The sequence below is a fragment of the Carettochelys insculpta genome, chromosome 6 (assembly GCF_033958435.1).
Source record: "Carettochelys insculpta isolate YL-2023 chromosome 6, ASM3395843v1, whole genome shotgun sequence".
Classification (NCBI taxonomy): domain Eukaryota; kingdom Metazoa; phylum Chordata; order Testudines; family Carettochelyidae; genus Carettochelys; species Carettochelys insculpta.
Genome location: NC_134142.1, coordinates 12,473,615 through 12,496,666, shown reverse-complemented (window position 1 = coordinate 12,496,666; position 23,052 = coordinate 12,473,615). Strand labels below are relative to the sequence as shown.

Below are 23,052 nucleotides of genomic sequence, written 5' to 3'. Positions count from 1 at the left end.
GGCAGGTTTTCTTCAAAGGCTAATAGCTTGGCCAAAATGGGATGGATTTTTGTGGGGCCAGCAAAATGCACATCACTGAGACAAAGGCCACGTCCTGCTGTAGTTCACATCCCTTCTCCAAAGCTTTGGGATGCTAACCCTTCGCAAGGAAAAAAGCCTATGGAACATTCTGTACGTGGGCAAACCAATGCATTTTCTCCTCATTCTGAGAAAGCATGTAACCATCTTGACTGACGTTTTCCACCCAAAAATTCAACTTGAGGCAGAGACCTGGCACAAAAAATTTCAGCCAAAACAGTTAAAACTTGTCAGAGTTTTATGCGACTGAAAACAGATCTGATAAAAGAAAGTGTCAGGCAGCCTTCAGAATAGGATCACTACTAGCTCTCCGTATTTTGTATACAGAACTTTTCCATAGGTTATGTTAGGACGGGGTGGGAGAGCTTTTTGACCTAAGGGTGTGGAAACTGTATGATGAATGCTCACAAAATTGGGGTTGGGGTGTGGAAGGGGAGTGAGGGCTTTGGGGTGGGGCTGGCGGTGAGGTCTTTTGGGTTCGGGGGGACCTCAGAGTGGGGACCAAGGAGCTCAGAGGATAGCAGGAGGAATCAGGGCCAGGGCAAGGAGAGGGAGGGCAGAGGTAGTGGTGTGAGGGCTCGGGCTGGGGTGTGGGCTCTGGGTGGGGCTGGGGATGAGAAGCTTGGGGTATAGGTGGGTGCTCTAGGCTGGGACCAAGGGTTTCGGAGAATTGGAGGGGAGTTAGGGTGCAGGAAGGAGTTGGGATGTGAAGAGGCTTGAAGGTGCTTGCTGGGGGAGTGAGATCTGGGGTGGGGCAGGGAATGAGGGACCTGGGGGGAGTCTCCGGATTGGGACAGAGGGTTTAGGAGGGTGGGAGGGGGATAAGGGCTGAGGCAGGGGGTTGGGATGTGATGGGGAGGAGGCTCAGTGGAGGAGGCTCTGGGCTGTGCTTACCTATCCAAGCAACTCACAGAAACAATGGCACAGCCCCCATGGCTCCTGTATGGAAGTGCACCCAGGTGATTCTGTGCGTTGTTCCCCGGTCCGCAGGCTCTACCCCTGCCGCTCCCATGGGCAGCATTTGCTAGCCAATGGGAGCTGCAGAGGCAGTGTTTGCAGTGGGAGCAGCACCTGGAGCCCACATGTTGCCCCTACACATAGGACTTGGCTGGAAGTGGGACATACTGCTGCTTCTAGGAGTCACCTAGAACAGGGCAAGCCCCAGACCCCACTCCCCAGGGCAACCCTGAGGGCTGGATAAAATGCTGGTGGGCTGGTTTTGCCCATCCCTGCATTAGCATTTATGTGCTATCATGCATGTGTCTGCATACATAGACATTCTGCCAGACCCTTCCACAGGACATTCTATAATCACGTGTTCAGAGTGTGTTCTACCACTGCGTCCTGCTTCTGGGAAAACAATGGTACTTAGCATGTAGGTAACATTTTATGTGTGCCAAGTGGTTGTGACACACTAAGGCCCCATGAAGCAGAGCGCAGAAGTATGTGCATAATTTTAAGCCTGGAAACCGTTCCCCTGGAGTTAGTGACTTGCGTAGTATCACACAGGTATTTGCGTTTTTTGTTGGATCAGGACCCAGCTGGTTAATTTTCATTTCACCTCATGAAAAAAGTATCCTGAGTGTGTCAATGTCAAAGCTGTCTGAGAACTCAGGAGCATCGGACACTGGAGCACACAGAAGTAAAATGAACCCTGGAATGCAGCTGGAATGACTGAAATAGGCAGTGTTTGTAGCAGGGATGGAAAAAGAGGAGTGCTGGTTCTTAACCACAAATGACCTCAGGACAGTGTTTCCCAATTTGATTTGGCCACTAAACCCTTTAAATTAAATTAATTAAATAATTGGAGATACCCATCTCCTAGAACTGGCAGGGACCTTGGGAGGTCATCTAATTCAGCCCCCTGCCCTCTTGGCAGGCCCAGGCACCATCCCTGACATCTGTTTGCCCCAATCCCTAAATGGCCTCCTCAAGGATTGAGCTCAGAATGCTGGATTTAGCAGGCCAATGCTCAAACCACCGAGCTATCCCTCCCCCTGAAATAAATAATTAATTAAACTCAAAATAATTTTTTGCAGAAACCTGTTGCCAGGTTCCACCCCCTTTGGTCCCCAAACCTGTTCCCCATCTCCAGGCTTTACCAGCCTCAGCCCCCACATTTGCCCCTCTGTCCACAAGCTTTACCCCCCCCATCCTGCAAACCCATACCCTACATCCCCAGGCTTATCCCCCCTCAGCCCCAAATTGGCCCCTGCGGCTAACCCATCTGTGGAGTTGGATGGGGAGCCTATTCTGGTGGCCATGTGTGCCCAGCAGAAGGAAGGCTGGTGTGGAGGTGTTCTGCTGGTGGGAGTGAGCTGAGCCACGCCCTCCGGAGGGGTGTGGCTGCTCGGGTAGCAGGGCGAGTGAGGGGCTCTCTGTGGCTCCCTGCCCAACCACCACTGAAATAATGGAACTAAATTCAGGTGGTTTAACGGCTGGATCCGTCCTGTTGGACGTTAAACCAATTCATTTTAGTTCTACTATTTCATCAGTGGCAAGGCAAGGAGCTGCAGAGGAGTCAGCTATTGTAACGGACTTTTCTTGCAGAACTCTTATTTTGACTTCGCGGAACCCTGAGGTTCCACAGAACCATATGGGAAACAAAGCCTTAAAAACTATTAACCTGGCCTGTTGGCAAAGTTACCCATTTACCTGCATTTATCTTAGTACAAAGCATTAAGCTGAAGTACATAAAAGCGACCCATTTGTATACTGTGTTTTTCTTTTCCCAGGACTCGCTTTCCAGAATTGTAAACTCTGCAAAGTTCTGTGCACATCTTTCTTCCGACATGAGCAGCTCACCAGGATTTCACATTTCCCTCATCATGTGCAGCGTCCTGCTCAGCTCCACCAGCCTGCAATGTCTGAGCCTTCCGAAGCCAAAGAGAGACACAGTACAGGTCCAGCAAACTGCATTGACCTGGAACGGGCTAGAAGACAAGAGGATGAGCATGCAAAGCTTGGAAAATAACCAGGGCCCTTCTGAGCAAATAACCAGTGTTGCTGTTGCAGAAGAGCCATCTGGAGTGTCAGCAGAGCCATCTGGGACTTCATTAAACAAGATCTTCACTGTTAAGGGAGGAGTGCAACACACAAGTCTCAGTGACAACCTTACCAGAGGCAGTAAAAGCCTGAATGTTTACCTCCCTACGGAGTCAATGGTTGCCGCAGATGAAAGCGAGTTTAGTCCCACTGGGCCAAGCAAGGAACTGAATGAAAATGGGGTCTTGAAGACCATGCTGACTACAGCCCTGACAACTCTCAGTCCAGATGCTGAGGCTGATGTGCTCAGCAGTACTGTGCTCAAGATGATGGAAGGGGGCAGCACAGAGACAGGGTTTAGTTTTACTAGCTACCCGGATAATGGCTTTTTTAGGACGGAGGCGATAGAAGGACGGAAGAAGGCACCCGGTAGTTCTGATCTCTCAGCTACACCCCCGCTGAGCAACGAAAACTTGCCCACTCTACACCCCAGATCCCAGAACTTGGAAGGGGCGAGTGACTCCCCCACAAGCCCTTTACTTCTGGCCGATCAAACAGCTGATTCTGAGCATGAAACACTGGGGCCCAACACAGACAGCCTGGTGCAGTTGACAGCTGCAGATGCCCGTACCTACGCACTCACTGTGAAACAGACATTTGTACCTACGACTGCCTCCTTAAATTTGGAAACAAAACCTGACACCAGGCCAGGAAGCTTGCACGTCACAGCTAGTGTGATCCCTGTGGCCCCAGCTGTCCCTCTGCTGAGTGATGATTGGGATGATACGAAATTAGGGACTATAAATCAGGCAAGGGGCTCAAAGCAGGAGGAGATAAAACAGAACTATGTAGTAGCGGAACCTCCTTGGACAATGGTAGGAGATGAGGATGAGGATGACGTGAAAAGAGCCATGCCATCTGCAGCTTCTGCATATGCAACTACCATGAAACTAGAAAAAAACATGTCCCCTGGGCCAGCACAGTTGCCAGGGCAGAGGGAGCTGATGCCAACATTGTCTGCTGACCAAACTTCTGTTTATCTCACGAATCCCTTGGCAGAAGCTGAAGTGACTACCGTAAACATCATTACAAATACAGAACCAGTCACAATGGATGATAGGATAAGTGTCTCCTTGTCATTGCCAGAGACTGTTACCATGATGGACACAAAATCCAATGTCTTCCTCACCCCAGGGAATACATTAAAAGGTAACGTGCCTACCTGTATCAAAATAAAACCTGTGTTTGCTTTCTGGTATGGGTATTGGGAGAAGCACCTTTGTTATTGGTTTGTCTTCTGAAAATTGAAGAACAAAGATGAACAGAGATGGCTTTGATTTATGGCTAGAGGCTAACCTGCCTCTGCAATATAAATATTTAAAGGGATGCTTGTTACGTGCTGTAGCTATGAATAACAGTTAAGATGGCTAGAAATGAATGAAATGACTAAATGTGCTTTTCTGTGCATTTTGAGCTGTTGACAGCACCTCATCTATAGTCACAGAATCACAGAATTGTAGAACTGAAAGAGACCTCCGATACGTCTATACTTTCTGTGTGTTTGAAACACCGTGATCAATCCTCTAGAGTTCAATTTTGCCACATCTGTGACCACTACTACTTAACTCTTGTACTCCAGGTGGAGCCATAGGTCATCCACAAGTCTCCAGCACTTCACTTTGTCTCTGGACAAAACTTCTAGCTGACTCCAGGAGTACTCCGGTTGTTGTCCTTCAGTCTCAGTAGATCTTCTCCATGTTGTCTGAGGTCTTCCTCTTTTACATTTTCCTCACGGGTTCCATTTGAGAGCTTGACGGACTATGCTGGATGATGGTTTTCTGAGAGTGTGGCCCTAGCATCCCCAAGACGTGGCAAAATCAGTCTCTCTGGGCTCATCCGTAGACCCTGGTATTCCACGCTATTGTGTGGAGTAAGGGACGTTGGCCCGAGCCCAAAGAGCCCTGATCTACACCATGGAACAAAGTTGATTCTGATACATCGATTCTAGCTGTGGTAATGGCGTAACTAGAATTGTGTATCTGGGATGACCCTTTTTTCCTTGTGTAGAGCAGGTCATTGAGAGGTGATCTAATTCAGTCCCCTGCATTCATGGCATTATGGAGCATTATCTAAACCAGCATTTTTCGAACTTATTTGGCCGCAGAACACTTTTGGGCTTGGAATATATTGATGGAACACATACATGCTGGTTGGGGGAGTGGGTGGGTGGGTGTCATACTGAAAAATTGCCACATGTAACACTCAAAAATTGATTTAAAAGAGTTAGTTTTTTAGTTGTCTTTAACTTTACAGAGAACAAGAAATGACAAGAAAAATCATCTGAATGAACAACTAATATCCTTCTGATAGGGTTTCTACGTGTCCTATCATCAAGTATAAAAATAAAAAATTCAGTACAAATCCAAAACAAAACATCAATATAACAGCTGAAAGGATGGCTAATGTTGTTTTCGTACAAAAATAGAAAAGACAATATTGTTCCAAAAAGGACTATCCTTCCTTAAAGCTTAAAACACATTTTTTTTTGGAAAAAAAATGCAAAACAAATTAGGTATGGAAATATTTTTAAATTTTGCATTTTTATACAGTTGTTATTTTTAAAGAAAATTACTGGAAAATAAAAGTAAGTAACATTTGACAGTTTTTTTAATGGGAAGAGTGTTTTTACATCTTTTGGTCACAAATCCACTTAATATTAGGAATGATGCTCGAGAGCTGGCTCCTACTTTCAGGTACAATATCATGTGACTTCTTAGAACACGACTTGTTCTGAAACAATCCGAATCTGTTTGTTTTGGCGCGAGTCATATAACAGCTATTCTATTATGAATGTGTCATAAATATTAATATACAGTAAGGTCTCAGAGTACGCAAACTCAGAGTACGCGACCCCGCTCTTACGTGTCTGACCCTGATTCCTATAGTAAACCCTGTAGCGCGATTTCCAGTTGCGCTTAACTCGTTCCTCCTGCCCTGGCTCAACCCCACTGGCTCTGCATGGCCTGGGCTCAGCCCCACACAGCTCCATTCACCACCTGCACATAGGTCCTGCTCACCCCCCACCCCTGCTTCTGGCTCTAGCTTACTACCCCTCAGACGTGACTCCGACTCAACCTCCCTGGTCCCTGTTCAACATGTCCTGCCGGCTTACCACCCCCGCGCAGCTCTGGCTCACCTGCCACCCCCACCTCTGGCTCTGGCTCACCACCCCTCACGCGTGCTCCGGTTCACCCTCCACCCCCTGCCCCCATTTTAGCGCGGCTCCAATTCAAACCTCTCGCATGCAGCCCCGTTTCCATCCTCCCGCACCGGTTTAAACTCCCACGTGTGGCTCCAATTCAAACCCACCCACCCCCAGTTCACTCTCCCGCCCGCCATCTCACCACCTGCGCCTGGCTCTGGCTCTGGCTCTGGCTCTGGTTCAGCCTCCCACCACGTCCTGGCTTACCACCCGAGAAGGACTCTGACTCACCACCCCGCCCACAGCTCTAGCTTAACTCCACCTCTCTCCCCCCTGCAGCTCTAACCCACCCCAGCCTTATCCCCTCCCACCTCCGATGACCCCAACCCACCACCAGGCTTAATCCTACCCAGCTGCCCCCCCACCTCAGGGGTTACCTTTCCGCTGCTTCCCCAGCTGCAGAACATGTGTTCTGCTGGGGAAAATGCCAGACCGCCACTTACGTGAAATCCGGGTTACGCGAGGGTGCATGGAACAGAACCCTCAAGTACTCTGAGACCTTACTGTACCTATAATCTAAATAATATTGTAATATCTTAATATTTTTGAGACACATGTAATTTCATATTTAATATTTTAGAAGGAAAAATATTGATAGCATCAAAATTTTTTTATGGAACACCTATTCACATTGCACGGAACACCAGCGTTCCACCGAACACAGTTTGGGAAATGCTGATCTAAACTATCCATGACAGGTGTTTGTCTAACCTGCCCCTAACAATCTCCAGTGATGTAAATTCCACAGACTCCCTCTGCAGTTCATTGCAGTGCTTATCCCCACCTGACAGTTAGGAGGTTTTTCCTGATCTCCAACCACTTTCACTCTTTTGTTGATGATCAGAGTGATGAAGAAGGATCATGCACATACCTGGAGCAGTTTTGTATGCCTGTGGAGAAAATGTTTGGTAACAGAAGCAGCAAAGCTGAAACTGAAAAGGCAAAAGCCAATGGGCACATGGGGAGAAGGGCTGTATCTGAGTGTCTGATGAACTTCCTCTTTCTGTGACCATCACTGGGGAGAAGAAAGAAAGAAGAAACATAAAAACTGTTTTAAGGAGACTGTGGCAGGGTGCCAGTGTGGTCACAGAAGACTCTTTGGGATGTTCCCCGCTGATCAGGCCACTGACACACGCCTTCTTGTACTCTTGGGCTTCCCACAATCCTATCCTGGTCCTCTGATCTCCCCCACCCAAAGCACAGACAAAGCGTTACTGCCCCTCTGCAGAGCAGTGCAGACACTGTTTAACCACAGCTGTGGGTGGATGCAGTTCTAGGGCACAGCACCCAGGAAAATCAATCCCCAGAAGGGAGCAAAACCCCAGATAAACCTATCTCTCTCTGTGCAAAAGATTTGCAAAGGAGGGGTCTCGTTAGGTAAGCCCCTTTATCAATGAAAGGGAGACATGTACAGTGGTAGCCCTCCCCACATAATAACAATTTACACTGGGCTTGATTATAAACAAAATAACTTTTATTAAGCAAAACAGTAGGATTTAAGTGGTTCTAAGAAAGCAGGCAGATCAAAGTGAGTTACCAAATCAAATAAAAGAGAAAACACATAGATAATTCTGTACTTGTGAGTTCTTACCCTGAATAGCTGTCTCTATATCAGGTAGAATCTTCAGGTCAGAAATGATTTTATCCTGACCTGGGTCTCCAGTAAAGTTTCTCTGTTTGTCTTAGGGTGTGTCTGGTAATTTCCAAGGGAGGCCAAAGACAAAAGATGGAGGAACCCCAGAGCCTCTTTATACCTTTCCCCATGGAGGGAATTCCATTGTTCTCTTTGGGTAACATTATAGTCCAAGATGGCGATTGTCACCTGAATGAAATCACCTGTCCCTTTCCTTTTTAGGTAATCAGTCATTGCCTAATGACTAGTTTGAACCTAGACAGCAAAGTTCTTCAGAAGTGGATTGCCTCCCCCTCATTAAAGGCCCTTTTACTGGCTAAGCACTGCTGTCCCCTCACAAGCAGTACTTTCACCATAGAGCAGCCACACCTCATGTTGAGGTTGTCATAGAGACAAACATTTGGAACACAAATAGCCAATACTTATAACTTCAACTGCACGCACAACGATAGGATTTGCAGATTCAGTAGGTTATGCCACTGAAACTGATACGTCACAAGACACATTCCTGAGTTATGCATATTTGTATTCAGAACCCACTTTCCATAAAACCTGGAGGCAGGGGCAGTCCATCACAGAGACTTCTAAAAATTTCAGTTTTTAGAGTACCACTTACATACTATCAAACATATGGGAGGGAGTTGTTAGGGGCAGTGTCGACCTGAATTGTCGACTATTCGTGTGGGTTTTGTGTTTTCGTGCATTCACTGTTCCAAAAGGTAGAAACGTCAGAGCTGCTATTGGAGCAAGTATCAGAGAGGTAGCCGTGTCAGTCTGTATCTTCAAAAACTAGAAGTCCTGTGGCACCTTATAGACTAACTGATATTTCGGAGCAAAAGCTTTTGTGGTCTGAAGCGGGTCTTTGCCCACAGAAGCTTATGCTCCAAAATATCGGTTAGTCTATTGGAGGAAGTCAGTCTATGGGCCAAAGGGAGCCAGCGCATAAGCAGGTGCAACTCCAGTTGGCTTCTGGGTCGTACCTGTTTTAAACTGTGAGATGGCAGTGAACTTAAACTCTAGTGCTGTGGGTGTGAGCAGAGAGAACTATCGTCAAGCCAGGTACAGCTGTTTCCGTCTTGAGTTTTATCCATAGCCGGTGAGTTTGGAGAGTCTGAAGATTCAGTGCAGTGATTCCAGTGGAGCAGGAGAGCAGGTAACTGATGGCTTGGAAACACTTACGCTGTCTCTGATGATGTGGAAACAGAAGAGTTGTTGGCCTTCAGCCTCCTTATCGTGGAGCAATTGTGGCCGTTCAGGATGTTTGTAGACAGCTCAAAATTCTGTGGTCTGGCCCAGATTCGTTAGCAGTTTTAGTGAGGTTGCAGAGAGCCCCCGGCACTGGTTTTATAGGTTAGAATTCAGTCATGCTGGGAAAACTGCATGGGTGAAGGTTGCACAGAGGTAGTCTGTGCCTCCCCTGGCTCTGTGCATAGCAGTCCCTCACAGCCCTGGTATTTATATTCCAGAGGAACTAAACAGAACAATCACTGAGCCAAGACCAAGAGAGAAAAAAGATTCCTTCCATGGGACAGTGCAGTGGTGCTTTTTCATGCAGCAAACAGCATATGCTGCTGCTATTATTTCTTCAGTGTTATTACTGATTTATTTATAAGTATTAACATGGCATCTAGGGGCCCTAGGCGTGAGCCAGGGCCACATCGCGCTAAGTCCTGTACAAACTCAGCCTCCTTATCCCAACATGTATAAAAATCCTCTCCACCCTCTCTCCACCCCTGGAAAAACAGAAGAAAGAAAAGTGTCATGTTTTGAGCCTGCTTTTACGTGACTTTGTTAATCAGGTTTTTTTTTTCTGTAGTCTACAATCGGTTCCTTTTGTTTACTGCTCTGTGGCTTATCTCAAATAATAGAGCTCATCATGGGTGAAATTAATACCCGGGTAGTGTATTTTGTTCTGTTTTAAGATACTTCTTCCGGGCTGGGAGGGTCTTGTACATTTTTGACAGCTGATCATTGATCTTTTAGTAATCACTTAGGACATGATTCTGCCAACCTCAGTCACGCTGATGGGAGTTTTGGGTTCCAGTCCTGCTCTGGGTCCCTTCAGAGCTTATTACAGTCTCAAAGGTTTATTTAGTTATTAGTTCCATTTATCTGAAGGGCATTCTTTGAAGAGTAAAGATGGCAGAATTGGACTCTTATAGAGTAGAAAACAAAACCAAAATCCTTAGTTGCTCCCGTTCAGTATTTCCTTCTCAGCTTCCTTTTGGCTTTAAATTTCATATAATATTTTTTGATAGGAAGCCCCACAATTGATGTCTGGGTTTCAGAGATGTTAAGGCACTGAGTTACCCCATTGCTTCAAGTATGTGTTCCTACTTTTGCATGCTAGTGATCATAACCTCTTGAAGTACGTTGGTAATTTTCTAAATCAAAGCTGCAAAATGTTATTGTCATAGGGGTGACTCCAGAGACGATGACGGCCGGTCAAGAAACGGATGCCACCATGCCAGTCATGACACCAGCAGGTGTTGATGTACGTGAGAGCACAAGTGAAGTGAGCATGACAAAGGAAGAAAGAAAAGGGGTGACCCCGATACCATCTGTTTCTAGTGTAGCCCAGCTGTCAAACAAGTCAGAGCACCCTGATGCCACTATCTCCTTTACTGCCACCCATCTGTCTGTTGCAAAACCCCCAGATGCTGAAGGTAGGGCTTTGTGCTTTCCTGTCTCTACAAACTTTACTTTTTTTTTTTAGGATAAATAAAATATTACTGGTCCTCTTGTTCCTGTGCCAGAAACAACTTTAATTGAGCTGCCTTCTGATGCACATTATCAGCTCACTATTTTTATTTCCAGACAAGCTTGCTTTGCTAGAATATTTGTACAGGTTGAACTTCTCTAGTCCAGCACCCTCAGACAATGGGAGGTCAGTATTTTCTAACAGTGTTACCAACACTCCCACTGCTTACTGAGCTCTTAGAAGACATTTGAGGGTAAATTACAGCTAAATAACACCACAGAACACTGAGAGCCAGGACTGGTGGCTGTAAACAAACTTTATGGGACCACAGGAAACTTGGCCACACCCATGATAAGTGATTGTCCAGCTAACTGAAATCATGCTGGATTATGAATTTTGCTGGAGGAGAGAGTGCCAGACTAGAGAGGTTCAACCTTCATTGTATTGTCCTCCTCTCCATGGATTGGTTCTGCTATTCTGGGAGTTCTGTTTATGTAACAAAACCACTGTGTACTTTGGCTAAGGCCAAGCTGTGTTGTCTTGCCATGGTGACGAGGCAAAGAAAATGTCTGTTCATAATCATCTTAGAGAACTAGGTTTCAGCCTTGGTAGATAAAACCCTGTTCTTTAACAGAACTGTAACAGAGAGGTGCTAGTCTATACACTATCAAAACAAAAAGCAGTCAAGTAGCACTTTAAAGACTAGCAAAATAGTTTATTGGGTGAGCTTTCGTGGGACAGACCCACTTCTTCAGACCATAGCCAGACCAGAATAGACTCAATATTTAAGGCACAGAGAACCAAAAAGGTCTCTTCCAGCTCTATGATTCCTGGGAATGGAACCCAAGCTAATGTGAAACTCATTACCTCTGTTGTGTGGAATTAATGAAAGATCCCTGTCTCTGGCAAGCATTTGATGGATTTGCTTTACACTATGTAACTAGTTTCCTGATAGACTTTCTAAAGCCTTTAGGGCTGCGTTCTGGTTCCCCCAGAACCACGCCCAAAGGATGGTATAGAGCTGGAGAAATTCTTGCTAGCTAAGCCAGAGTTCACCTTGGTATCACCCAGGCAGCAGAAACTCCATCACCCTTGCATCGATGTTCCCTTTCACACCAAGCTAGCATTACAAAACTAGCCAACTAACCATCCTGCCAAGGCCTTGATACAGTAGAACCCACATCCAGTGCAACTCCACCAATGGCAAATCTAGCCGTAAGTTTCCTTTTTGCTTTGGTGTTTTCCAGTATGAAAACTGCCATTTGGGTTGGATCATGTAGAATGAGATGATCCCACGAGAAAAAAAAAAACATCGATTGTCTAAGAGTCCCATGGTAATTAATTTCCTGGTTGAGTTTAAATATAAATTCGTCATCCCTAATATTTGTCTGCGCAATGAACAATTTGATCTTCCTTTTGGTTCATAGCTTCATTTATGCCTCTGACGTGCTTCCCTTTTGCCTCTGTGTAGTGCAGGGGTGAGCAATAATCTTTGATGTGGGGCCACACCAAGATTCTGGTCAAGGGTGGAGTTCTATGGAGGGAGTGTGGAGAGAGGTGGGTCTGGGATGGAGGCTGGGTGCAGAAGGGGAGCTGGAGTGGGAGACTAGGGTGTGGGACCTGATACTACCTAAGCAGCTCATGGCTGGCAGCACTCTCATGCAGGTTTCTCTGCCTGCCAGCAGCCCCATCCCACTGGCTGTTCCATGTAGCTCTCTGGACTGTGTATGTTGGGGGGAGGGGCATCCAGCACTGCCCCACCATCAGCAAAATCTCTCAGCTCCCATTGGCCTTTTCCAGCCAATAGGAGTTGAAAGATTTTCCTGGGGGAGGGAGCAGCATCCAAAGCTCTTCCCCGCTCTGCAGCTGCAGGGCTGGCCACAGGCTGGGTGAAATGGCTTGACAGGCCAGATCCAGCCCCCAGGCCATATCTTCCCACCCCAGTGTAGTGACTGGTGTCCCCCCAGAAGCAATAAAAAGTAGAACTAAGAGCAGGCTCACTATAGGAGATCTCCCATGCTCAGAGAGACCCCCCTCGGGGTGGGGAGGCGGTGTCATTCCTGGCCCCATCTCACAGAGAGAGCTTTGTGAATCAGTGATAATGGTGTTTAATAATTCCCTTTTATTTAAAGATAGCTCTCCTTTAAGAATGAATTCTTTAATAATTACTGACATTAAAGCTTCAGGGTTGGTTTGCGGTCATTACGGTGGTGGCCATTTATGCTTCCTGTTTTCGGTAGTCTTCACAGACCTGGTCACTGTCTCAGAGGAGGAATCAGTCACGGCACTTCCCGAAGCCTCCGAGACCCTCGCTGGAATGAGAATGCATGTGGGGGAGCTGACCAGCAGAGCTGCAACCCTGGCAACTCCAGCTCTGATGGCATCATCTGTAAGGAGAACCGTTGTTCCATCTGTGAGGCGGATTAGCACAGCTGTCACCTACGGACTGGACCGGCTGGAGTCGGAAGGTACGGGGTGTGGGAAGGCTAGGAGGCAGGCTGGTGTGGCCGGGGCAGGTGCCCCGGCATTAAGATGTGCTTCTTATTTTTTGCAGCTTTTGTAAGTTTGACATCTCATAGAAGTGGGAGACCAAGCACCATCCCTGACATTTTTTTTTTTTTAATCTATTTGCCCCAGACCCCTAAATGGCTTCCTCAAGGATTGAGCTCACAGCTCTGGGTTTAGCAGACCTGGAGAGGGTTCCATTTACATTGCTTACCAGTGCAAATAAAAAAACCCAGGAGCATGTGATCCCTTTTCAGGGGGACACAGTGGACAATGAACACTGTGCATTGTATCAGAGAGGTAGCTGTGTTAGCCTGCATCTTCAAAAACAACAAGAAGTCCTGTGGCACCTTATAGACTAACAGATATTTTGGAGCGTGAGCTTTCGTGGGCAAAGGCCTGCTTCGCGCGTCTGACAAAGCGGGTCTTTGCCCACGAAAGCTTGTGCTCCAAAATGTCGGTTAGTCTATAGACTGTGCATTGTGCCACTGGTCATAACTGCCAATTTCTGACAGAACCGAAGGCTGGAAAAACCATGAGGCGTGCGGGAGGAGGCACATTCCACTACATCCCAGGAGTAATCGGTTATGGTAATGGCAACCGGTGGCATAAAGGCTCACGAGGACAATAAAAATATATTTAAACAATTTGAGAGCCCCTCCCCCGCCACTGAAACCCTGATTTGTGCCTCAAAGAGGTACTGTTAATGCTCCTGAATCACATAAGGGAAGAGACGTTGGGAATGCTGGGTGCCTCACAGTTCAGGGAGGAGGACTGGTTAAACAGATCCCTACTGATGTAAGGAGAAATTTGTTAACTCTCAAAGAGGAAATTCTGCCCTTCAGGGCCTGGTTTGTAAGGGAAGAGGTGACAGGGCACAAGCCATTTTCTTCTGCTTTCGTAACAGATGCAATAAGCAGATTACTGAGGCGGCTTTGAAAACCTCAACCCAAATGATAAAATATTGGTCACTGAGTGTGTTGCAACTGTGTACGCAACGTTACTTGGTCACACATGCAGAGTGGAAGTCGGCACAGAAGTGGCAGTACAGGCTGAACATGTCTAATCTGGAACTCTCTTGTATTGTAACATCTATAATCCAGCATGATTTCAGTTATCCAGATGACCACTTATTATGGGCATTGCCAAGTTTCCTGTGGTCCCATTAAGTTTGTGTACAGCCACCAGCCCTGGCTCTCAGCATTCTGTGCTGTTATTTAGCTGTAATTTGCCCCTAAATGTCTTCTAAGAGCTCAAACAGCAACGAAGGGTCCTGTGGCACCTTATAGACTAACAGAAAAGTTTTGAGCATGAGCATTCGTGAGCACAGACTCACTTCTTCAGATGCTGGGTGAAGTGAGTCTGTGCTCACGAAAGCTCATGCTCAAAACTTTTCTGTTAGTCTATAAGGTGCCACAGGACCCTTCATTGCTGTTACAGATCCAGACTAACACGGCTACCCTTCCGATTCTAAGAGCTCAGTAAGCCGTGGAAGTGTTGGTAATGTGCTAGAGAATATTGACGTCCTATGGTCCAACCAATTCTCTTGTCCAGCACCAGTCAGGTTCCAAGGATGTCAGATGACAGAGGTTCAGTCTGTATTCAAAATTCCCAAACAGGCGATTGCATCAGTAATACTGTGATCTCATAAATTAAAACTGGGATTAAGCCTCAATGAAAATAAGACCTGCAAAAGAAGAGAAAACCTGGCGAACCAGATGTCATTGGTGTACAGTAACTGACCTAACTGGAATGTTATTGTAGCCATGTTGGTCCCAGGGGATAAGAGCAACAGGGCAGCTGGGGTACTGCCTTTGTCTCTCACAAAAGAGTCAATCAGCCCTCAAAAATTGCTCCAGTAGGTAAGGGTAGCTGCACTTCGGCTGTTCTCAGCCAGTCAGTGTTGGTCAGCAATGTAGATGCTTTTGTCTAGCTCAGAGTGAAAGTAACTTACATTTCTTACCAGTATGGTTGTATTGCCCACCCCAGCGGGGCTGGGGGTGGAGAGAGTCTTCAGGGAAGGGAGCTGGGGGTTCAGGAGTCAGGTAAGGGGGTTCTGGTGTGTGAGGGGGTGCAGTAGTCAGGGTTGGAGGGGTGAGGAAGTGCTTATGGCAGGGCATTGGGGTGTAGGGGTTGCAGGTGTAAGGGTGGGGGTGCAGAAGAGCTCAGAGCAGAGGGTTGGAGTGTGAGGAGGAGGGTGGGAGGGCCAGGGTGCCATTTAGGGAGCATAGGGGGGACTGAAGCCCCCACAAAGTATAAGCATCTTTAGTAGCTCCAGTAACATGCAAATAGTGCCCCTGTGGCCATGGGGGCTCCCCAGGCAGGAAAACAGATACAGTTCCACTGTGCAAGAGGGGAGAGAATCCTGAGGTCCTGGTACTGCTCAGCTCCCTAGAGACCTCCCTGCATGCCAGCACAAGGAGAGTATGGGTGGAGTTTACTGGAGTGGGACTGGCATAGTTGCTAATGTGCGAATCTTCCCACCCCCCCTTTTGCCGAGGGTGCATGTCCTCAGAGCTGCAGCGCTGTATGCAGACTGGCTGCCAGTGGACACAGGAGGCACGTGGTTTTCCCCAGACTCCTGCCCGGGCTCCCCAGAGCAGGGCGGTATGCAGGGCTGTGCAGAATTCTAATGGAGTGCATCTGTAGAGAAGGGCATGCTGTTCTGTTTCCCTTGTTCCTGCCGTCTCTGTTCTTTAGCCGGTAGTTTTCAAGCTGAGCGAAGGGCGTGACTGTCTGTGAGGACGACACAAATGCTGTGTGTAATGTTTCAGATCTCGTCTGCCTTAATGTGCAAGAAGTGCTTGAGATTTCTGTTTTACTCCCACCCCTCAGCTCAGCCCTCCCAAACCACCCTCTGTATTTGACACTCTGGGGATTCAAGGGACTGCGTCTTCTTCAGATCTTCCCCAGAATAATTGGGTTCTGAGCTGTGACTAAGCATGAGAAGTTTCTCCCCCAAAGGTCATTTCATTTGAGAGAGAAGAATATAAATTATTGAAAAATAGAGGGTTGCAGTGAAATTGCTCAGCCCTGGCTATAATGGACAAATATTTGCTCCTTTGCAGCCCTGCACACTCATTACAAATTTAAATGTGGTTCTGAGGGTGTAAATAGGAAGGGGATTTGGTCCAGTGTGGATAACTAGTTATTTAGAAGTCTCAAAAAAATGGCAAGATCCAAATGACTTAAATCAAAACCGACAAAGGGATTAATTATTAAAAGGCTGTTGATACAGATTTTTCTTTGCTCCCTATTTATTAATGCCACTTAAAAGTGGAAACTGCAGTCTTTCTGATACCTGCTTGGTCTCTGGATCCGTTTCGGCTTTTATCAGCAGATGGCAATACCTCTCAGATATTTCTGCTCTGTTGCTGTACCTTGTTCCCAGATCTTGCAATTGAAAATGAGAGAAATGGGTTTACAGATGTTGCATCAGAAGAAAAGTTTGTATTTTTCACAAACCAAAGTAGTGGGGGTGGGTTTTTTTTTTTATTTTTGCATGCACAAATTTAACTGAAGACAACATCTCTGCCAAGGTAAACCCACCTGTGCTTCATTTTTGCTAGTGAGCTGTGCAGGATGTGAGGGGATACCAAGTGTTCAGTTTGGCCAGGTCTACAGTAAACATAAAAGTTGATTGCAGACACTCAATTCTAGCTGTGGCAATTGCATAGCTAGAATTGACTTATTTACCATCGACTTAACCTGGCCATCCCCACAGAGGGAGGGTGACGGGAGAAACTCTCCTGTTGACCTCCCTTACTCCTCACGATATTGAGGACTACACAGGTCAACTGCTGACCCAAGATACTTGAATTTCACACGTCTGTACAAGAGGTGCAAAATCGAACACTGGAAGATCGATCCTGACCAGGTTTTGGATGATGAAGACCATGATTTCATTGGTGTGTGCAGCTTTACCTCTGACACCAGTATCAGAACACCACCTTTATCTTCTTCTTAGGAGAGGAGAAATCCAACATCCTGTTTTCATGCAGTGCAAAATAACATCCCTGAGTTGCCTGGACCAGTTCACACTTCCTTTCAGAATGTACCAAGGCTGAGTGTTAGACCTGTAGGGTGATGAGCCTTTATTCGAGACGTGTCTTGTTTTTCAGAAGGGAAAACTTTACTTTTTTATTCTCTCCAGGTTACAAGTCGTTAGGTCCTTGCAACAGTAAGGAAGAGTCACTGAATTGTTTTTCTTTGTAGCTTCGTCCCAGTCCTGTTTTTTTAACAGGTCCAAGTGTATCGTTAGGTATAGCTCCTCAGACCCAGCTGTTTGTTCTTGCTCTAACACTCTGCTGTTTGTATTTTGCTGCCCGAGAGATCGTGTTTTGACATCCAACCCCAATTGTGAGGAGCAGGTGGAACTGCACTGTGTCATTCATCTGTCACTGCATATTTTGCCTGCTTCAGTGACCTACTAGTTTCCTGTTCATACCTGTTCCGGCATCTCCAAGGTTGTTGTTCCCCCTGTCTGGACAATGTTCTCATGTCCACCCCTCCTTCCTTTTCATGTCCTCTGTGAAATAGTCAAAGGGAACTCTCTTTCTTTGTAGGGGAGTCCCTCACCTTTCCAGATCACTCTTCTGGCTCAACGAAAAGCTTGGCTTAAGTAGGGGATCTAAGGTTCTGTCAGCGTCTGAGGTGACTGCTGAAGGCAGGTAAGAGGGGTCGTCAGCCACCTGACCTCCCCCCAACCTGGGGAAGGACTGGAGCAGTCCCCTTCCACCTCAGGTCCTGCCCCTGCTCTGCCCCTTCCTGTACGACCCTGCCTCTTTCCCCTCCCCCGAGCAATGTGGCCCAGGGGACGAGTGGGGACAGGCGCTAGGGCCAGCAGCAGGGTCTGGCTCCCTACACTCACTGGCAACGCTCCATTTGAATTTGAATGCCACGAACCAGCTGTTCCATTCAGTGGCAAGGCTCCTAACTGCTCTACTCTGCGCTGGTTAGGCCTCAGTTGGAGTATTGTGTCCAGTTCTGGGCACCGCATTTCAAGAAAGACGTGGAAAAATTGGAAAGGGTCCAGAAAAGAGCAACAAGAATGATCAAAGGTCAAGAGAACATGACTTATGAAGAAAGGCTCAAAGATTTGGGCTTGTGTAGTTTGGAAAAAAGATGACTGAAGGGAGACATGATAGCAGTTTTCAGGTATCTAAAAGGGTGTCATAAGGAGGAGGGAGAAAACTTGTTCTTCTTGGCCTCTGAGGATAGAACAAGAGGCAACAGGCTTAAACTGCAGCAAGGGAGGTTTAGGCTGGACCTTAGGAAAAAGTTCTTAACTGTCAGGGTGGTCAAACAGTGGAATAAATTGCCAAGGGAGGTTGTGAAATCTCCATCTCTGGAGATATTTAAGAACAGGTTAGATAGATGTCTGTAGGGAATGTGGCAGAAGGAACGCAATGCTGCTGAAGGCTGGGAGGAATGTGTCTCCCAGAGGTCATCTGCATGAGAATGCAAAGGGCTGCAGGTGTGATACTGGGGCTGGGAGGAATGTGTCTCCCAGAGATCATTTGCATGAGAATGCAAAGGTGTGCATGTGTGATACCTTTTCAGGAAAAGCCTAATGGGGAGCAAGTAAGCCATGATATTTGGTCAGTTGTAAACATGTAGTTGTAAAATCACAATTTAAGCTGACACTTAGTGTGGGAGTTGTGAGATCTCACCAATGCTCTGGGTTGTTGTGGGGGCCAGAGCAGTCGCCATAGCTGCATAAGACATTGATTACACAGGGCTCCCTGGTTTAAAGCATTGTAAGAGAGGAGGGGAGGGGTAGTGGTTGAGCCAGTTTGTTGAGTGCCTTGGCCATATAGCTATAAGACTGGCTTGATTAACCCTCCCCCCATGTTGAAAGGTAGAGCTGGATACTAGGGTGGTTGTTGAAGCCCTTCCCAGAGCTGAAATCACAGAGTGGCAGCTGAGGCCATGCAGACCTGAAATCTCAGGGCGATCACAAGCAGTGGGGTTGGGAGTGATGATGGTAACTGGCAGGTGGCCAGTAGGAGTGGCAGTGGATGACAGCAACCGGTGGGCAGGTGGTAAGAGGAGCAGCAGACGATGGCTGGTGGCCGGTAGGAGTGGTGGCGGATGATGGCGACTGGTGGGCAGCCGGTAGGAGTGGTGGCGGATGATGGCGACTGGTGGGCGGCCGGTAGGAGGAGTGGCGAACAACGCGACTGGTGGGCGGCCGGTGGCAGCAAGGGGATGCTGCAGACAAGTGGACAGCTAGTACTGCCCTGGTGATGTATCTGTGGGCTCTGGGTTTGGGACTGCACCGCAGCAGGTACACCCTGGAACTGTGTGTGGGGTGAAGGGCCAAGAGCCCCAGCAAGCGACTTTGTTCTACTGCATATGGGGATGGTATCTTGGTAAAGGGGGTTTGTCTCTTCTTTGCTTAGATATACTGCATCTGTCACTGTAACCTTGGGGTAGGTTATGGTCATTAAACAAGCCATTTCTATCTCAGACTCTGTGCTTGTGGCGGGGGGAGAACCACCTTACAGGCACCAGCACGGGGGTGAAATTGTCCCAGGCCACTGGGTAGGGGCTCGAGCCGGTTGGTTGTATCCTTGACAGGAAAACCCCACAGGAGTTGAACCCGGCCCTTCTGGCAGGCATCTGGCATTAATAGAAGGGTTACCTGTCTATCAGGGATGGTCTAGACAGTACTTGGTCCTGCCATGAGGGCGGGGGCTGGACTCGGTGACCTCTCAAGGTCCCTTCCAGTCCCAGTGTTCTATGATTCTATAATTTTCTGAGGGTGACTCTGGGGAGGTCCCGCCCCCTCCCCCGAGTGACGTGGACAGCAGAGCGCAGGGAGCTGGGCCTGTTGCTTTGCTTGCTCTGCCGCTGTCAGTGAGTGCAAAGGGAGGGGGATGGAACTCTGCTGCGGGCACCAGATCATCCCCCTGCCAGCTGCTGGATGACCCCTTGTACCCATGGTATTGGGGTCATGTGACCCCTTGTGCCCCCCCACTTTTTGTCTGTGGTCAGTTTTTTCTATTAAGCCCATCCTCCCACACCTCGAACAGCCCCTTGAAATATATATTAACTACTTATTCTAAGCAATCTGTTTCCCCTTGTGGTTAGCTGTGACACTCCGGGTCAGTTGCCCAGACCTGAAGGAGAGCTCCGTGTAAGCTCTAAAGCTTTCTCTCTCAAAAACAGAAGCTGGTGCAATCAAAGCTGTTCCCTCACGCACTGTGTCTCCTTGGTGCTGCTCAGTGTGCAGGCAGTTTGGATAATGCTGCTGGAAATGCTGCTCATTAGGATGACAAGGTGGATAAGGTAATATCCCTTATTGGACCAGCGGCTGCTGTTGGAGGGAGAGAGAGACACAAGATTTCGAGCTCTTCTTCATCATAATACAAAGCAAACCTGTTCTCCTCTGGTTGAATTATTTCTTGTTGCTCTCATTTTGTTGCAGCTGTTTCAAAAAAGACCTTTATTGCATTAGTCTCTTCCGACTGGAGAAGAACAAGGATTGGAACAACCAGTCTGCATCCCTTCAGACTTTTAGGATGTGGATTGGGATCAGAATCCCAGTATGTCCTTTCAGTACATCTGTATTGCTGGTCTCTTACAGCCCTCTGCTGGAGAGTTACTTGTGTGTTTTAAATCAGCTCAGAAAATCTGTGTCTTTAACGCCAGGTCTACACTAGCCCTTGAAGTCAATTGTAGATACGCAATTCCAGTTACAGCAGTTGTGTAGCTGGAAATGACTTATCTACAGTCGACTTATCTGGCCTTCCTCGCTGAGTGAGGTCAATGGGAGGAACTCTCCCATTGACCTCTCTTACTTCTCATGATATTGAGGAGTACAGGGGTCAACTGCTGTCTCTTCATTGTTGGATTTTGCATGTCCCCACTAGGCATGCAAAACTGAACCTTGGAAGATCGACCCTGGCTGCGTGATTCTTCTGGGTCGTGAAGACACACCCTGAGTGTCTCTACTGTATAGATTCAGATTTGTTCTTTGTAAACAGAGACTGAAGACTTTCTAAAACTCATTGGCTGTTTTTTTCTTTATTTGATCCTGGAGGCTGTGTAACATTGAACTCCAATGTAGTGGACCTGGAAAAATAAACTCTCCATATGTGATCTTTCTGTGGAAAAACCATTTGCTCAAGTAACGCCTGTTTATATTGTAACTGATCCTGGCACTGAATCCCTGCCTGCAGGGGCTTCTGAGTTCCTGTCTGCAGTCCTGTAAGCTTCCTTGTTTTACCCCAGAGAAGGGCAACAGAGACTATGGAGTGGGCTGGATGAGTGGCCCTCCATTTCTGCAGTGGGCTGCATGACTGGCAGTGGTGGACAGCTTGCGGCTTGTGCCCACTGAGGCGCCACCTGCAGCCTGTGCACTTCCTGTCTTCCCTCTCTCCCCCCATGCCTCTCATGCAGTGGGGCACCAGAGCCCTGCATTACCTGCTCCTTCCTCTCCCTCGCAGCACTTCCGGAGCACCAAGAATCCACTGATTCACACTCAGTCCCTGCTCCTCCGTTTCTCTGCCAGAGCTTGAATGCCACGAATCAGTTGTTCATAGTGCTCCGAAAGTGCTAAGATGGACGGGAGGCACAGGAAGTGCAGGGCTCCAGTGTCCAAGTGTGTGAGAGACACATGGGGAAGGTGCAAAAGTGGGATGTGGAGGCTGCAGGTGGACCGCAAGCTGCAGGCTGCCCACCACTGTTTTAAACCAATCACAGAAGATTAGGGTTGGGAGAGCTGGCAGGAGGTCATCTAGTTCAACCCCCCACCTCAAAGCAGGACCAACCACTCAGTGATAGGAGAAGGCTTGGGAACACTGTGTCCTTGGGGACGTTTAAAATAAAGACCACATAATTTTGTCCCATATGATTGACATGCACTCTCTGTATTTTCCATTTCATGCTATTGCCCCCTGTAATGGACCAGGTGCTAAAAGGTACCTGAGAAATGCTGTTGGAATAAAGTCTGGGTACTGTATGTGATAGAGCTGGATACTAGGATGGTTGTGAAGCCCCACTGTAGAGACACCAAGAGCTGAAATCACAGAGTGGCAGCTGAGGCCACGCAGAGCTGAAATCACAGGGCTCTGCCTCAGGGCGACCCCAAGCAGTGGGGTTGGGAGTGATGACGGTGACTGGCCGGCGGCCGGTAGGAGGAGCAGTGGACGACGGCGACCGGTGGGCGACCGGTGGGCGGCCGGTAGGAGTGGAGGCGGACGATGGTGACTGGCAGGCGGCCGGTAGGAGGAGCGGTGGACAACAGTGACCGGCGGGCAGCCGGTCGGAGGAGCGGCGGACAACAGTTTATTACAACCAGCTGGTGGAGTGATTCTGAACTTGGTTGAATTTCAGAATGCACTGACAGGCATCAAGTTATGATTGGTTATATAGAGAGCTGACAGGCAGAGTAAAGAATAGGAGCAGACAGTAAGGAAATGAGTATAATCACTGAACAAAAAATGAGCAATCCAGGTGAATTAACATACAATCTGGGAGTAACAGAGAGTTTCCCTCCACAGTTTACAGAACATTTTATCTATAAACAACAAGTCTTTTGACAAGTGCAGTCGTCAACACCGATGTGTAAAGCAGTGATATGTCGTCTGTAATACACTGATGTGTAAAGCAGTGATGTCTCGTCTGGCATCCTGATGGAATCTTCGCACTGACGTGGCCATTCATGTTATCTCTACAATGCTGCGCTCACTAGGCCCCCATGGTCCCTTTCTGGGCTGGACTTTACGCTATACATTTGTATCTGAAACTATCTCCTTTCCTGCCAGTTCCCTTCCTGCTTGACGCTGCCCACAGTCATAAGCATAGCTTTTTGGAAGTGTCAGCCAGTGACGTTACCAAGTGACTCGTACAGGAGCAGCAGATAAATAATAAAAGAATGAT

The 23,052-nt window shown here is 47.6% G+C and overlaps 1 protein-coding gene across 1 annotated transcript in view; it reads left to right on the top strand.

Moving 5' to 3' along the window:
• The first annotated feature begins 1,502 nt into the window (after positions 1-1,502).
• Positions 1,503-23,052, top strand: part of ARMH4 (armadillo like helical domain containing 4) — a 97,994-nt gene continuing 76,444 nt past the window's right edge. The window contains exons 1-4 of the mRNA XM_074997383.1: positions 1,503-1,520; positions 2,814-4,272; positions 10,376-10,624; positions 12,900-13,127. Of these exons, the coding sequence (XP_074853484.1) occupies positions 1,503-1,520; positions 2,814-4,272; positions 10,376-10,624; positions 12,900-13,127 (1,954 nt within the window). The remainder of the gene's footprint in view (positions 1,521-2,813; positions 4,273-10,375; positions 10,625-12,899; positions 13,128-23,052) is intronic.